The 17,758-nt window shown below is 41.4% G+C and overlaps 2 protein-coding genes across 2 annotated transcripts; both read left to right on the top strand.

The window, feature by feature from the left end:
- Positions 1 to 2,382: 2,382 nt before the first annotated feature.
- Positions 2,383 to 8,520, top strand: LOC306745954 (protocadherin beta-15-like; the record flags this gene model as incomplete). The annotated part of the gene is made up of 3 exons (XM_079228819.1): positions 2,383 to 2,745; positions 6,388 to 8,424; positions 8,500 to 8,520. The coding sequence occupies 3 exons, from the start codon at positions 2,383 to 2,385 to the stop codon at positions 8,518 to 8,520; spliced, it is 2,421 nt and encodes an 806-aa protein (XP_079084945.1).
- A 1,657-nt stretch (positions 8,521 to 10,177) lies between these two features.
- LOC306745953 (protocadherin beta-15-like) lies at positions 10,178 to 17,353 on the top strand (the record flags this gene model as incomplete). The annotated part of the gene is made up of 4 exons (XM_079228818.1): positions 10,178 to 10,531; positions 14,957 to 16,993; positions 17,117 to 17,128; positions 17,342 to 17,353. 4 exons carry the CDS (start codon positions 10,178 to 10,180, stop codon positions 17,351 to 17,353), a joined length of 2,415 nt encoding a protein of 804 aa, XP_079084944.1.
- Between the last annotated feature and the right edge of the window lie 405 nt (positions 17,354 to 17,758).

Raw genomic sequence — 17,758 nt, 5'->3', positions numbered from 1 at the left:
GCTCTAACATTTTATCGTTTTATTTGATCATTAAAAAAACAAACATTTTTTGCTCCACTTAAATTATATTTTTCAATGATTCATGGATTACGAGCTGTAGCATAATCTTAAACAATATTCAGATATAACTGCAAGTAAGAACAAAGCATTGCAGGTGTATTATATGTGTAAATCAGTTTTTTTGCTTCACATATGTCATTGGATTCGACTATGTTTATGGTAAAATTTGCCATATTTCACTAAGTTAGTGCCTTTGTAAACATGCAGTTACAACTGTATACAGACAATTTATCAAATGTGTATATGTAATGAACCTGAGGTGCTTAATGCATCAAAGTATATCATATATTGATCATGTTTTCAGAAACATATATGTCTTACAAGTTGAGCTTCAATTGGTATATTGTACAGTATGTGGCAACAATATGAATGCACATAGGAAAGTACTCCACTTATGGCGAGTTTGATTACTCTAATCCAACTCAAAGCTGTTACATTTTATGACGACTATACCCTTGAATAGAAGGTTTTTGTAGTGACTGCTTACAAGTTCAGACCTGAGTGTTCAACTATATTAAGCAAGCAGAACAATACTTTGCATGGGGGCTTTGAAATGTGTTCGGTTGAAACTTTCTCATATTGTCAATCAATGTATTTGTGGCCACACTGGTTGTTGAGGAAAGGTGAACTACAGGGGCTGAGCTGCATGTATTAGTTTGGCTCTTCTTCATGAAAATGCAATGGGTTGGTTATGTTTTTTCATTATTCCAGCTGTGAACTATAAAGCATTTTGCTTCAAAAACAGTAAGCTTTTGTACTGGACAGCATTTGTACTGTCAGCGTAATTGTTTGTCTGTATTTTTAAACTTCAAATAGATGAGTTGATGATAGCCTCAGTGCTACATACTTTCACTGAATACCTCATAGTGATTGGGTGAATTTAGAAATGACAGACTGCTCTTTAAAAATTAATCACAACATAAACTCACTCATATTTGTTGGACAACACAATTTAGTAGAGACACATTTGCAATTTACTTTTTTCAAATGTAAAAAAGCAGAGTCATAAAGTAAGCTCTTGCCTTGGTGCTCAGTGACGAGCAACATGACTATCATGTAGAAAGGCAGATTGTGGGTGACTGAGTTGCACTGTACTGTCACACTAATGTCTTTGTGATAATGTTACACCAGTATGCCATGTATTTGGAGGATTTTCATCAGCTATCTGCTCAGCCACATTGAACATGTACCGGACACTTTTATTGGCTAGTATAAAAGTAATGTGTCATAATGGATACCTTTCTTTGGTTCTGTTTTTTTTAAGGTGCTGGCTTTAACAAGTTAAATGATTCATAAATTCTTCAGCTAGTTAATTTTCACTCAGTATATACTACATTATAATTTTAGGTTGTAGCTTATATATTTGTATTTTTTATTTTGTATGGTTTTACAAATACAGTATGAGTTTAATTATACTTCAGCTTTAATCCAACATATTTTCTACACATTGAAAAGAAAATCCAGCTTTTAGAATGTGTGAGCACTTTGAAACAATATTTCTCCTGCAGAAATGTTGGTGATATCGGTCTGTGAGTTTCCCTTTTTACATGCTTATTTGCCCCTGTCTGGGATGTTAAATTGAGTCAGGCTGGTTTCTAATATGAAAATATGCCAAAGAAATGAATACTGTGCTTTGTGTTTCATTGGAACCTAACATTCATGTGTTTAGTTTGGGTTTATGGTGCAATTTTCTGCTTCCTTTTTTAATTCAGTTCATCAGAAACTATGTGAACACATTATTTCATCTTTTAATTAAATTGTAAAGGGTTATTTAATCCAATTGGTATTGTGTACTATGGTGCATTTTGTAGTATTATGAAGAGTTAATTTGTTTTACCGACAGTTTATGAAGCACACAATGCAGAACATATATTCAGTAGTCAATAGATCTCACAGGAGCCACTACAAATGTGGCATGCACATACATTTGATTAGCCAATCACAACAGCCCATTAGCCCTGTAGGACACACCTGTTACACAATCTATATGACAGTGTTATGAGAAACACAACATGACTGAATAGCATTATGCTTTGCCTTGATAGAGCCAGTGAAGTTGTCAACTTGTTTAAGTTAGTAGTGCGATAACGGATTGAAACTCTTGGTGTCACTGTGCACCAACAAAGGCCGAACGTGTCCACAGCTTAATCCATTCATTTCCTCCATTGCAAAACGTTATTGTGCTGCGGTGTGCCTCTCAGTTAAGGGCAACACAAAAGGACTTTATGGACGATTTTCAGACAGCTAATTACAACGAGGAATACAACCGTCAGTGATCACTTTGGAATAATTGGACAGGGAAGGCTGAACGCCCGGTCGATCATGGAGCACACGGTGCACAGGGGATTTTCTATGAATCGCTTTTGTGTTTTCCTTTTCTTCAGCTTGCGTTTCGCATATGGAGATGTGAGCTACTCCATTGCAGAGGAGATGAAGCGCGGGTCTTTGATTGGAAATATCGCCAAAGACGTCGGCCTCGGAATTGCCACACTTTCCTCGCGTAAAGCTCGCATTGACACAGACAGGAATGACAAGCGGTATTGTGATATTAATCTGAGCACCGGGGATCTGATTATTACTGACCGGGTCGACAGAGAAGGTCTTTGTGGCAAGAAGGCGACGTGCGTTTTAAAAGAGGAGCTTGTTTTGGAAAACCCTTTAGAGCTTCATCGTATCAATATTCACGTGCAAGATATAAACGACAACGCCCCACAGTTTAGCGAGGACTTGATTTCATTTGAAATAGCAGAATCTGCAGTCAGAGGAGCTAAATTCTTGCTCACTGAAGCCCATGATGCAGATATTGGTACAAATACTGTACAGCGCTACGATTTACAAAATAATGAACATTTCACTATTAATGTAGATGGGGGCAGTGGAAGGAAACACCCTGCATTGGTTTTGATAAAAGAATTAGACCGAGAGCAAGAGAGAGAACTAAAATTAGTTATGACAGCTCTAGATGGTGGTTCTCCTCAGAAATCCGGTACTGCAATTATTCACGTGACAGTACTGGATGCTAATGATAACGCTCCAGTGTTTAGCCAAGCCCTTTATAAAGCCAGTCTTCCTGAAAACGCATCTTCAGGCACAGTGATCATTACAGTGAGTGCATCTGATGCAGACGCGGGACCCAATGGTGATATTACGTACAATTTTGATCATGTTTCTGATGACCATGTCTCGTTGTTCTCACTTGATCAAAAGACAGGAGACATACGAGTAGTCGGCTCTATCGATTACGAAACGGAGACCTCCATTGAATTGCGAATAAGAGCAAAAGATGGACCAGGACTTACCTCGTATTGTACAGTGCTTTTAGATATAACAGATGTAAATGATAACCCCCCTGCAATCACTCTAAAATCCCTGACTAGACCCATACCCGAGAACGTGTCACCTGGTACAGAGGTGGGCATCATCAACGTGCAGGATAGAGACTCTGAGACTAACAGACAGGTCCGCTGCTCCATTCAGCAAAACGTCCCTTTTAAGTTGGTTCCTTCTATTAAAAACTATTATTCTCTGGTGACCACAGGACAACTGGACCGTGAACTAGAGTCTGATTACAACATTACAATCACTGCCACTGACGAGGGCTCTCCACCTCTGTCCTCCTCTAAAACTGTCCAGTTGTCTGTAGCAGACATCAACGACAACCCACCTGTGTTTGAGGAGCAGTCCTACAGCGCTTATGTGACTGAAAATAACACACCTGGCTCCACATTATGTTCTGTTACTGCTCGAGACCCCGACTGGAGACAAAACGGTACAGTGATTTATTCTCTGTTACCTGGCGAGGTGAACGGTGCCCCGGTGTCCTCCTATCTCTCTGTTAACGGAGACACGGGGGTGATCCACGCTGTGAGGTCGTTTGATTATGAACAGTTCAGGAGTTTTAAAGTGCACGTGATGGCCAGAGACAACGGTTCTCCTCCTCTCAGCAGCAACGTGACCGTCAGTGTGTTCGTATCGGATGTGAATGACAACTCTCCTCAGATACTGTACCCCGCCCCGGAGGGCAACTCCTTCATGACCGAGCTGGTCCCCAAAGCTGCACACGGAGGCTCTCTGGTGTCCAAAGTGATAGCGGTGGACGCGGACTCCGGACAGAACGCCTGGTTGTCCTTTCATATAGTCAAATCCACTGATCCGGGTCTTTTCACTATTGGTCTCCACAGCGGAGAGATCAGGACCCAGCGGGACATTTCTGAGTCTGACAGCATGAAACAGAACCTCATTGTGTCAGTGAAAGATAACGGACAGCCCTCTCTCTCTGCCACCTGCTCCATGTATTTACTTATTTCTGATAACTTGGCTGAGGTTCCAGAACTGAAGGATATTTCTTATGACGAGAAGAACTCCAAACTGACCTCTTATCTGATCATCGCGCTGGTGTCTGTGTCCACCTTTTTCCTGACCTTCATCATCATCATCCTCGGTGTGAGGTTTTGTCGCAGGAGAAAGCCCAGACTGTTGTTTGATGGAGCAGTTGCCATCCCCAGCGCGTATCTCCCTCCTAATTACGCAGACGTTGATGGCACAGGAACTTTACGCAGCACCTACAATTATGACGCGTACCTGACAACAGGTTCTCGAACCAGCGACTTTAAGTTCGTGAGTTCTTACAATGACAACACACTGCCTGCTGACCAGACTCTGAGGAAAAGTCCATCAGACTTTGCTGAAGCGTTTGGAGATTGTGATGATTCTCCTGAGGTAGGAACTGCTGTCAAATATTGTTTGATTATTGCCAACTTAATGAATCAGTCAATTACTTCTTATAGTTACAATTTGTATTTGCCTTACTTTTTATTTTCGATAATGTATTGAGTTACTTAACAAATTATTTTTCTTTCAATGTTACGCACACATGGAAGCTGCTATTTCATCTACAGTTTTTTGAGGAGTTAGCCATACCTGCAGTCAATTCCACATTCCTTGTCATTCAAGTAGAGGCTGTTTACCTTTCATATTTCCAACGTTTTTCAAAGGAATCTATAATATATCCCCAATTGTGTCCTTTCAATTGAGCTTTAATATTTCTCTGTCCTTGGTGCTGAACCTCATTGTGGCACTTGTGATGGAACTCTTCCCTGTCTTCTATTTCCCTTCACCTTTCAAATGTTTTATATCACAGTTTTACCTGTTTACCTGAGATATATATTTTCCATTTTTTATTGATCACATGGATTCTGGACTGCCTTCATATTGACCAGTTAACTTATACAACTAACAAAGTAAACATCTCATCAGTAGAATGAGAGGAAATATGTTGCACCATAGATGTAACATTCCAATTGTAAGTGCATGTCATATACCAGCTATTTAAATTAGCTTTAACGTTTTTTTGTTGTATTGTTATTCCACCAGTGTAACATGACATCCATTGGTATTGCTCTTCCATATTGGTGTGGTTTACGTATATGCACCAATTAATGTATTCATGTTTTTATTTATTTATTTACTAAAAAGAGAGACAGACAGAACGACATTTGCTTCCAAGCAAATGTGGAGCATTTACTATACAACACTAAAGGACATGATGATTCAGCTTTGTTTAACATTGGGGCAGTGTTATCTTGCTATTACCACAATGAGCTAGATTACTGTATATGAGACTTACTCTTGTTTGTACAGCCTGATGAGCAAAATAACAAGCATCTCACTTATTTTAAAGATATACAATCACGATGCTTTTAAAAACCTCATTATGCGGTTTTATTCAAACATTAAGGCTTGTAATGACTGTCATATTTCTGTTGTACTCACGGTGTCACTATAGACCAGCTCAGCAGTCAAGTGTTCAGGCTGCTTTGCACACCACCCATTATTTGTATGGACCAGCCTTGTGCTCTTTATGTCATTCAACACCGACGACTAATACTTGGAAGGCATACATATTACTCGAATAGTAATCTTTTCAATGCTCGATATTGGAATTGATGACTTGAGTAGTTCTGTCTCAGGATGATGACTAGAAGGCGCGTTGTTCAAAGCTATGGCTTTGTCTTTTTCTTTGTTTTGGTGCAGTCCGCACACGGAAACCTGAGCTATTCTGTACAGGAGGAGCTCAAGCGCGGATCTGTTATTGGAAATATCGCCACGGATCTCGGCCTGGAGGTGGGAAGGCTGTCTGCTCGAAAAGCTCGTGTTGACATGGAAGGAAGCGACAGACAGTATTGCGGGATAAACCTTCGAAGCGGAGATTTAATTGTTGCGGAAAGAATCGATCGAGAGGAGCATTGCGGAGAACATCCTTCGTGTGTTCTTAAATTCGACTTGCTATTAGAAAACCCACTGGAGTTACACCGGTTGTCGCTGCAGGTGCAGGACATAAACGACAATGCACCAATTTTTCCAAAGGATATTACAAAGCTCGAAATCACAGAGTCAGCTGTCAAAGGAGCTAGGTATCGTATCAATGCAGCGCAAGATGCTGATATAGGCAAGAACTCCGTTGAAAGCTACGTGTTGCAACAAAACCCTCACTTTGTGTTCAGTAGTCAGACGACAAGTGCTGGTAGAAAATATGGTGAGTTGGTTTTAGATAAAGATTTAGACCGAGAGGAGCAGCAGGAAATGAAATTATTACTCACAGCTGTAGACGGCGGTTCTCCTCAGAGATCAGGGACAGTAGTCATACACGTCATCGTACTTGATGCTAATGATAACGCCCCAGTTTTTACTGAGGCCGTTTATCAAGCCACGTTACCGGAAAACTCAGCTATTAATACCCCAGTTATCACTGTAAGTGCATCAGATGCAGACGAAGGTGTCAACGGAGAGGTTACTTATGAATTCAATCGAATGTCTGATAAATCTCAGAAGCTTTTTTTACTAAATGAGAAAACTGGAGAAATCAGTGTGACAGGGAACATTGATTATGAAGAGGGATCGAAGTATGAAGTGTTTGTTGAGGCCAAAGATGGTTATGGACTATCTTCAGAAGCCAAGGTGATTATTGAGATCACTGATGTAAATGACAACGCCCCTGTGATATATCTGAAATCACTGACTAGCCCCATACCTGAGAACGTGTCACCTGGTACAGAGGTGGGCATCATCAACGTGCAGGATAGAGACTCTGAGACTAACAGACAGGTCCGCTGCTCCATTCAGCAAAACGTCCCTTTTAAGTTGGTTCCTTCTATTAAAAACTATTATTCTCTGGTGACCACAGGACAACTGGACCGTGAACTAGAGTCTGATTACAACATTACAATCACTGCCACTGACGAGGGCTCTCCACCTCTGTCCTCCTCTAAAACTGTCCAGTTGTCTGTAGCAGACATCAACGACAACCCACCTGTGTTTGAGGAGCAGTCCTACAGCGCTTATGTGACTGAAAATAACAAACCTGGCTCCACTTTATGTTCCGTTACTGCTCGAGACCCCGACTGGAGACAAAACGGTACAGTGATTTATTCTCTGTTACCTGGTGAGGTGAACGGTGCCCCGGTGTCCTCTTATCTCTCTGTTAACGGAGACACGGGGGTGATCCACGCGGTGAGGTCGTTTGATTATGAACAGTTCAGGAGTTTTAAAGTGCACGTGATGGCCAGAGACAACGGCTCTCCTCCTCTCAGCAGCAACGTGACCGTCAGTGTGTTCGTATCGGATGTGAATGACAACTCTCCTCTGATACTGTACCCCGCCCCGGAGGGCAACTCCTTCATGACCGAGCTGGTCCCCAAAGCTGCACACGGAGGCTCTCTGGTGTCCAAAGTGATAGCGGTGGACGCGGACTCCGGACAGAACGCCTGGCTGTCCTATCATATAGTCAAATCCACTGATCCGGATCTTTTCACTATTGGTCTCCACAGCGGAGAGATCAGGACCCAGCGGGACATTTCTGAGTCTGACAGCATGAAACAGAACCTCATTGTGTCAGTGAAAGATAACGGACAGCCCTCTCTCTCTGCCACCTGCTCCATGTATTTACTTATTTCTGATAACTTGGCTGAGGTTCCAGAACTGAAGGATATTTCTTACGACGAGAAGAACTCCAAACTGACCTCTTATCTGATCATCGCGCTGGTGTCTGTGTCCACCTTTTTTCTGACCTTCATCATCATCATCCTCGGTGTGAGGTTTTGTCGCAGGAGAAAGCCCAGACTGTTGTTTGATGGAGCAGTTGCCATCCCCAGCGCGTATCTCCCTCCTAATTACGCAGACGTTGATGGCACAGGAACTTTACGCAGCACCTACAATTATGACGCGTACCTGACAACAGGTTCTCGAACCAGCGACTTTAAGTTCGTGAGTTCTTACAATGACAACACACTGCCTGCTGACCAGACTCTGAGGAAAAGTCCATCAGACTTTGCTGAGGTGTTTGGAGATTGTGATGATTCTCCTGAGGTAGGAACACCTTCCATATTATTTATGTAATCGTCCTGAATAAGCTGCATGGTTCATTGCTTCTTTCCCTTGCAGTCCGCCATTCTCTGGTTATGATTGATTATAAGTGCTAATAGTTTTCTTCAAACCTAATGATCCTCCCTTCAGAATAAAGCAACGTGTATTTGCTGACATGATTTCGCCTTCAAAGAAAACCATTTAAATGTTTTCCCTTGATCTCTGCCCGTGGTGCTGGAATCCATTTTAATCATATACATATTCATGACTAACTTACAACGGTTGTTTATTCTGATGTAGTTGTCTTCTTCCTGAGTTTTATCTCAGTGACTTTACTTTGCCATTTAAATTAGTTATGTTTTACTCCTTGTACTGGTTTCATTCGAACATGCTGTTGATTTCATGTGATGCAATTGTTTGAAGTTCGTTCCAATTCAAACTCAGATGGTAGTGCTGGTAATCGGTTTTTGAATATGATATTAGTACCCTATAGCTATATGAAAGGTGAGCTTCTCTTACCTATCTGCTTGGGTCCGGCTTCTTTTATCTGCTTGATTTGTGCAATGCCAAACATGTGAACTTTACAAAACTGTCATGCTTCCCGTCAAACTCAGATTTAGTCTTTTTGATGTATTTTACTCTTCTAAAAAAATCATTTTAATATCAGTATGTTTTCCTGGACTGTGTTAGAGCTGTTGGTCAGCCTCTCTGAAGAGTGTGACAATTCATAGCTATATCAGGGAACAATTGCATTAAGTGTAAAGCTTCATCCAATAAGATACGTGTTCTGTTACTGACGTTTACCACAACAACATTACAAACATTAAAATACCATTATGTTGCTCATCAGGTTATACAGATTTCTACAAATACCTTATTTTAGAGATACATAAATGACTGATGTTTTTTGTCCTCCAAGTTGTCAAATATTTCAGGAAAACCATGGCTATAGATATGTGTCTCACCACTAAGTACACAACTGTTAGTGAATTTTGGAGTCGCAGAACACTTCAATTTACAGTCACTTTGAATGATTGTCCAGTGTAGGTTTAATCTAATTTAATATCATTCCTGAATAATTTTCCCTGTTATGTTTTCCATCTGAACAATTAAAAGATAAAAGAGTGTGTGAGCACCAATAAAATAAGAAGACATTGAACAACATTCTTCTTAAAATGTTGTTAAATGACTTCTAATATTATTTGACAAACATGAAAGTGTCCCTCCCTCTAAGTGTATGTGTTCTGTCAAAGTTTTGACATGACAGCGATTCTCTGAAAGCATTGGATTGTTTTTGCGACACAGTTTGAATAGTAATATCTTAATCCATATTCATTGTATTGTATTTGTTCTATGTTTTAGAAAGCAACAGGAGGGCACAGCAGTCATGTATCAAGGCATCTTAATTATATAATGGCAAAGCTATAATTATAATTAGTCGTATCGTTGTGGATAATTTGAACAACAACGTTATCTGAAAAGGTATATTTCAACATGTCAGACATGTGCCTTCGTCTTGTTATACCCCGACAAATACTCATGGTGTCAGTGTGCACCAGTGAACGAGAGGGCACGGTCATTCTCCACCCTTCTGTCTCATTGAATTTAAAACCTGCCTCTGATATTGTATTGCAGTTGATGATATCGCTTCGTGATACTGCAGTGTGATTATTGTCTTATATTGGAGTAAGTCACAGCGACATTTCTGAATATCTGGACTTACTTTGTGGCAGTACACGTCCTTCTTGCAGTGACTATGGGGGAGAGCAGGTTTGCGCTTCTTTCTGGCCTTGCTTTCATGTTTCTTGTCCTCCACCCTGTCTATGGAGACCTGAGCTACTCTATCCCGGAGGAGATGAAACGTGGATCTATTATTGGAAATATCGCTAAGGATCTGGGACTTGAATTGGGGAGACTGTCTGCTCGCAAGGCTCGTATCGATACTGAAGATAACAGTGTTAAATACTGCGGTATAAATCTCAACACCGGAGACTTGATCGTACAAGAAAGGATCGACAGAGAAGGGCTTTGTGCGAAAAAGGCTTCATGTGTTCTGAAACAGGAACTCGTATTGGAAAACCCGTTAGAACTGCACCGCATTAGCATCCGCGTTCAGGATATCAACGACAATTCACCTCAATTTAAAGAGGAGTCGCTTAGCTTTGAAATACGAGAATCGGCTGCCAAGGGTGCGCAATTCATGCTGGACGAGGCGCATGACGGAGACATTGGAGAAAATGCTGTTCAGGGCTACTCACTTCAACAGAATGATCATTTTAAACTTAATGTGAAGACAAAGAGTGTTGGACGAAAATATGGCGAATTAATCTTAGACAAAGAATTAGACAGAGAGGACAAACAGGAGATAATGTTATTGCTCACTGCATTTGATGGAGGCTCTCCTCAGAGATCAGGTACTGTAGTCATACACGTCACTGTACTGGATGCTAATGATAATGTACCAGTGTTTAGCCAGGCCGTTTATAAAGCCAGTCTGCCTGAAAACTCGCCTCTGGATACGTTGGTGATCACAGTGAGTGCTACTGATGCAGACGCAGGTTTAAATAGTGAAATAACTTACGGATTTGATCATGTTTTAGATGAAACACACGTTTTCTCTATAAACTCTAAAACAGGAGAAGTTATAGTGGCTGCATCTATTGATTATGAAAAAGAATCTTCATATGAAATGCAGATTAGTGCAAAAGATGGTTTGGGATTGGCGTCATATTCAACGGTAATCATAGAACTTACTGATTTAAATGATAACGCTCCTGTGATATATCTGAAATCACTCACTAGCCCCATACCTGAGAACGTGTCACCTGGTACAGAGGTGGGCATCATCAACGTGCAGGATAGAGACTCTGAGACTAACAGACAGGTCCGCTGCTCCATTCAGCAAAACGTCCCTTTTAAGTTGGTTCCTTCTATTAAAAACTATTATTCTCTGGTGACCACAGGACCACTGGACCGTGAACTAGAGTCTGATTACAACATTACAATCACTGCCACTGACGAGGGCTCTCCACCTCTGTCCTCCTCTAAAACTGTCCAGTTGTCTGTAGCAGACATCAACGACAACCCACCTGTGTTTGAGGAGCAGTCCTACAGCGCTTATGTGACTGAAAATAACAAACCTGGCTCCACTTTATGTTCCGTTACTGCTCGAGACCCCGACTGGAGACAAAACGGTACAGTGATTTATTCTCTGTTACCTGGTGAGGTGAACGGTGCCCCGGTGTCCTCCTATCTCTCTGTTAACGGAGACACGGGGGTGGTCCACGCGGTGAGGTCGTTTGATTATGAACAGTTCAGGAGTTTTAAAGTGCACGTGATGGCCAGAGACAACGGCTCTCCTCCTCTCAGCAGCAACGTGACCGTCAGTGTGTTCGTGTCGGATGTGAATGACAACTCTCCTCTGATACTGTACCCCGCCCCGGAGGGCAACTCCTTCATGACCGAGCTGGTCCCCAAAGCTGCACACGGAGGCTCTCTGGTGTCCAAAGTGATAGCGGTGGACGCGGACTCCGGACAGAACGCCTGGCTGTCCTTTCATATAGTCAAGTCCACTGATCAGGGACTTTTCACTATTGGTCTCCACAGCGGAGAGATCAGGACCCAGCGGGACATTTCTGAGTCTGACAGCATGAAACAGAACCTCATTGTGTCAGTGAAAGATAACGGACAGCCCTCTCTCTCTGCCACCTGCTCCATGTATTTACTTATTTCTGATAACTTGGCTGAGGTTCCAGAACTGAAGGATATTTCTTATGACGAGAAGAACTCCAAACTGACCTCTTATCTGATCATTGCGCTGGTGTCTGTCTCCACCTTTTTTCTGACCTTCATCATCATCATCCTCGGTGTGAGGTTTTGTCGCAGGAGAAAGCCCAGACTGTTGTTTGATGGAGCAGTTGCCATCCCCAGCGCGTATCTCCCTCCTAATTACGCAGACGTTGACGGCACAGGAACTTTACGCAGCACCTACAATTATGACGCGTACCTGACAACAGGTTCTCGAACCAGCGACTTTAAGTTCGTGAGTTCTTACAATGACAACACACTGCCTGCTGACCAGACTCTGAGGAAAAGTCCATCAGATTTTGCTGAAGCGTTTGGAGATTGTGATTCTTCTCCTGAGGTAGGAACATGTTTCACATATCTTTGGAATATTTTTTTCAGCCCATTTTAGAAGATTTAACACACTTACGCTGTTAGTTGACTCACCTAATCTTTTCTGCAACGGTCTCTGTCTTTGTCGGTTCTAGTCATAGGTTTGGGTAAGCGACAATGTGCCGTTATTGTTTGATTTTGTTTGAGTGTTTCCTATTGTAGGCCTACTTTTATCCTGACGGTTGGTGTTTTTAAACTTTAATTATTGCTGTTGGTTGTCTCTTTAGTTTCTGATTCAGTGATCCTTATTTGAGTTTAGGGGGATTATTTCCCACCTGCGTCAGCCTATTAAGGATTTTGATGGTGTAAGGATTCACGAAGCATTTGTTAGTTTTGCTTCACAAAGATACTTTGCATTTCATATTGGTGAGCACTTCTGTAGTAGTTCCATTGCAACATCAAGGATGTTATACTTCTCCTCACATGTCTCATCTCTTAATGCTCTTTTCGGTCCTTGGTGTTTACACATTCAACTATTTTGAATCAAAGATAATACTTTGATAAAGTTAATGTCTCTTCTTCTGATTATATATACCTATTATTCTTTGATGTGTGTTCGTCTGTGTCATTTTAATGGAGCTTCATTTCTTCGTGCCTCTGTCCCTGGTGCTAAACAGCGTTATTGTTCTGTTGTTGATGCATTAAGAGTCAAACTTACATGTGTCTTGTTATGTTTTGCCTTTTGAAAATAGAAATGCATTATGTGTTAGACTATAGGTTTTTGTATAATCAGACATATCTATTGTTCACCTTGTCATTAACGTTGGACCTCTGGTCTTCAATGATGACAAATACATCATGTGATATGAATTATAGCCCCAGTCAGTAAAGTGTTATGTAGTTGATTGTTTCGCAATATCATACAAGTTACATGCATTTTAAAAGTATCTCCATTAATTGTTCACGTTCAATGACATTCAGTGACAGTGCATCAAGTATTTCCCATTCAAACTGCTGCACAATTTTTCCCGTTTGATACTGTTGTCTAAATTACTGTATTTTTGTTTTATTATTTATATTATTTTTATTACAAATACTTATCATTGACTGTATTCTCAAATGTCCATGTTTAGTCTTTGTACGAACAATTGATGCGGTGTAACTTTCAAAAACATTACTCACAAAACGTATTTAGCTCGTGGCAGAGATGCCATCGGAAATACAAGATGAAGAACAAGCTTTAGCTCCTCTATTGGTGAGGCTTCTGATTTTCTTGTACCAGTTAGCTCTCATGCCCACATCTCTTGGACATATTTTGCTGCGGGACTATAGTGGGTGCATTGGACAGACCCTCTCTCTCTCTCTCTCTCTCTCTCTCTCTCTCTCTCTCTCTCTCTCTCTCTCTCTCTCTCTCTCTCTCTCTCTCTCTCTCTCTCTCTCTCTCTCTCTCTCTCTCTCTCTCTCTCTCTTCTCTCTCAGATTTAATGGCAGAATAAAAGCTACAAAACCAGGGACATGAAGCGTGGAATTTGAATTTTTTTTTACTAAAGATACCATTATATAGATACACAATTGAGTGTGGAACAATTCAGAAACAATCCGTGTTCAGGCATTGCGTTACATAAATCGTTGGGGAATATTCTCTTATTATGATCACTATGGAGTCCTTAATTTAATATTGTTGTTTTTAAAGTCTTATATCTCAAGGAGTTAGTATCTCATTTTATTTCAAACGTAAATTATACATTTTTTTCCGTGTGAAACTGCTTGATACCTTATTAGAGCGCATTTTTAATTAAACATGAAACATTATTTTCGGATAGAGGATTTTAGAATATATTGCTATATTTCATTTATACTCACGGTGTCACTATAGACCAGCTAAGGAGTCAAGTGTCCAGGCTGCTTTGCACACCACCCATTATTTGGATGGACCAGCCTTGTGCTCTTTATGCTATTCAATACCGACGACTAATGCTTGGAAGGAAGACAATTTACTCGAATAGTAATCTTTCCAATGCTGAATATGAACGTCTTCTAACTTGTGTAGTTCTGTCTCAGGATGATGACTAGAAGGCGCGTTGTTCAAAGCTATGGCTTTGTCTTTTTCTTTGTTTTGGTGCAGTCCGCACACGGAGACCTGAGCTATTCTGTACAGGAGGAGCTCAAGCGCGGATCTGTTATTGGAAATATCGCCACGGATCTCGGCCTGGAGGTGGGAAGGCTGTCTGCTCGAAAAGCTCGTGTTGACATGGAAGGAAACGACAGACAGTATTGCGGGATTAACCTTCGAAGCGGAGATTTAATTGTTGCGGAAAGAATCGACCGAGAGGAGCATTGCGGAGAAAAGCCTTCGTGTGTTCTTAAATTCGACTTGCTATTAGAAAACCCACTGGAGTTACACCGGTTGTCTCTGCAGGTGCAGGACATAAACGACAATGCACCAATTTTCCCAAAGGATATTATAAAGCTTGAAATCAGAGAGTCGGCTGTCAAAGGAGCTAGGTATCGTATCAATGCAGCGCAAGATGCTGATATAGGCAAGAATTCCGTTGAAAGCTATATTTTGCAACAAAACCTTCACTTTGTGTTTAGTAGTCAGACGACAAGTGCTGGTAGTAAATATGGCGAGTTGGTTTTAGATGAAGAGTTAGACAGAGAGGAGCAGCAGGAAATTAAATTATTACTCACAGCTGTAGACGGCGGTTCTCCTCAGAGATCAGGGACAGTAGTCATACACGTCATCGTACTTGATGCTAATGATAACACCCCAGTTTTTACTGAGGCCGTTTATCAAGCCACGTTACCGGAAAACTCAGCTATTAATACCCCAGTTATCACTGTAAGTGCATCAGATGCAGACGAAGGTGTCAACGGAGAGGTTACTTATGAATTCAGTCGTATGTCTGATAAATCTCAGAAGCTTTTTTTACTAAATGAGCAAACTGGAGAAATCAGTGTGACAGGTAAGATTGATTATGAAGAGGGATCGAAGTATGAAGTGATTGTTGAAGCCAAAGATGGTTATGGACTATCTTCAGAAGCAAAGGTGATTATTGAGATCACTGATGTAAATGACAACGCCCCTATGATATATCTGAAATCACTGACTAGCCCCATACCCGAGAACGTGTCACCTGGTACAGAGGTGGGCATCATCAACGTACAGGATAGAGACTCTGAGACTAACAGACAGATCCGCTGCTCCATTCAGCAAAACGTCCCTTTTAAGTTGGTTCCTTCTATTAAAAACTATTATTCTCTGGTGACCACAGGACCACTGGACCGTGAACTAGAGTCTGATTACAACATTACAATCACTGCCACTGACGAGGGCTCTCCACCTCTGTCCTCCTCTAAAACTGTCCAGTTGTCTGTAGCAGACATCAACGACAACCCACCTGTGTTTGAGGAGCAGTCCTACAGCGCTTATGTGACTGAAAATAACAAACCTGGCTCCACTTTATGTTCCGTTACTGCTCGAGACCCCGACTGGAGACAAAACGGCACAGTGATTTATTCTCTGTTACCTGGTGAGGTGAACGGTGCCCCGGTGTCCTCCTATCTCTCTGTTAACGGAGACACGGGGGTGATCCACGCGGTGAGGTCGTTTGATTATGAACAGTTCAGGAGTTTTAAAGTGCACGTGATGGCCAGAGACAACGGCTCTCCTCCTCTCAGCAGCAACGTGACCGTCAGTGTGTTCGTGTCGGATGTGAATGACAACTCTCCTCTGATACTGTACCCCGCCCCGGAGGGCAACTCCTTCATGACCGAGCTGGTCCCCAAAGCTGCACACGGAGGCTCTCTGGTGTCCAAAGTGATAGCGGTGGACGCGGACTCCGGACAGAACGCCTGGCTGTTCTTTCATATAGTCAAGTCCACTGATCCGGGTCTTTTCACTATTGGTCTCCACAGCGGAGAGATCAGGACCCAGCGGGACATTTCTGAGTCTGACAGCATGAAACAGAACCTCATTGTGTCAGTGAAAGATAACGGACAGCCCTCTCTCTCTGCCACCTGCTCCATGTATTTACTTATTTCTGACAACTTGGCTGAGGTTCCAGAACTGAAGGATATTTCTTACGACGAGAAGAACTCCAAACTGACCTCTTATCTGATCATCGCGCTGGTGTCTGTGTCCACCTTTTTTCTGACCTTCATCATCATCATCCTCGGTGTGAGGTTTTGTCGCAGGAGAAAGCCCAGACTGTTGTTTGATGGAGCAGTTGCCATCCCCAGCGCGTATCTCCCTCCTAATTACGCAGACGTTGACGGCACAGGAACTTTACGCAGCACCTACAATTATGACGCGTACCTGACAACAGGTTCTCGAACCAGTGACTTTAAGTTCGTGAGTTCTTACAATGACAACACACTGCCTGCTGACCAGACTCTGAGGAAAAGTCCATCAGACTTTGCTGAGGTGTTTGGAGATTCTGATGATTCTCCTGAGGTAGGAACATGTTTCACATATCTTTTTAATTTTTTTTCAGCCAATGTTAGAATCTGTAACACACTTATGCTGGTAGTTGACTCTCATTTTTTCTGCAACTGTCTCTGTCTTTGTCGGTTCTAGTCAAAAGTTCAGGTAAGCGACAATGAGTCGTTATTTTTGGATTTTGTTGTTCTGACCAGACTCTGAAGAAAAGTCCATCAGACTTTGTTGAAGCGTTTGGCGATTGTGATGATTCTCCTGAGATAGGAACTGCTGTCAACTATCGTTTGATGTATTTCTATTTTAAGGATCCAGTCAATACCTTCTTACAGTTATACTTCATATTTGCCTTCCTTTGCTTTTCAGACCATGTATTGAGTTATTTAACGCCAGCCATACAAATTAATTCAACTGTGCAAGTTACTTTACTCTTCATATTTCAAGAGTCATTTTTTTTTTAACTTAAATTCCCATTGAAGCTGATAGTTCATCAATAGTTAGAGTTAGAGTTAGTCAAGTTGCAGTCATTTCAACATGCTGAGGATGTATAATATATATATATATATATATATATATATATATATATATATATATATATATATATATAAAATATATACATATATATATATATATATGTTTATTTGTTGTCAACTCTATAGATCCCTCAAAACTGCAATGTATCCCTTATTGTGTCTTTGAAATTGCGCTGGAGATTTTATATTTATTTTCTCTGTCCTTGGTGCTGAACCTCATTGTTGCACTTGTGACGGAACTCTTCCCTGT

This window comes from Taurulus bubalis (genome assembly GCF_910589615.1).
Source record: "Taurulus bubalis genome assembly, chromosome: 13".
NCBI lineage: Eukaryota > Metazoa > Chordata > Actinopteri > Perciformes > Cottidae > Taurulus > Taurulus bubalis.
Note: the sequence above shows the minus strand (reverse complement) of the source record. Positions and strands in the feature narration are given on the sequence as shown.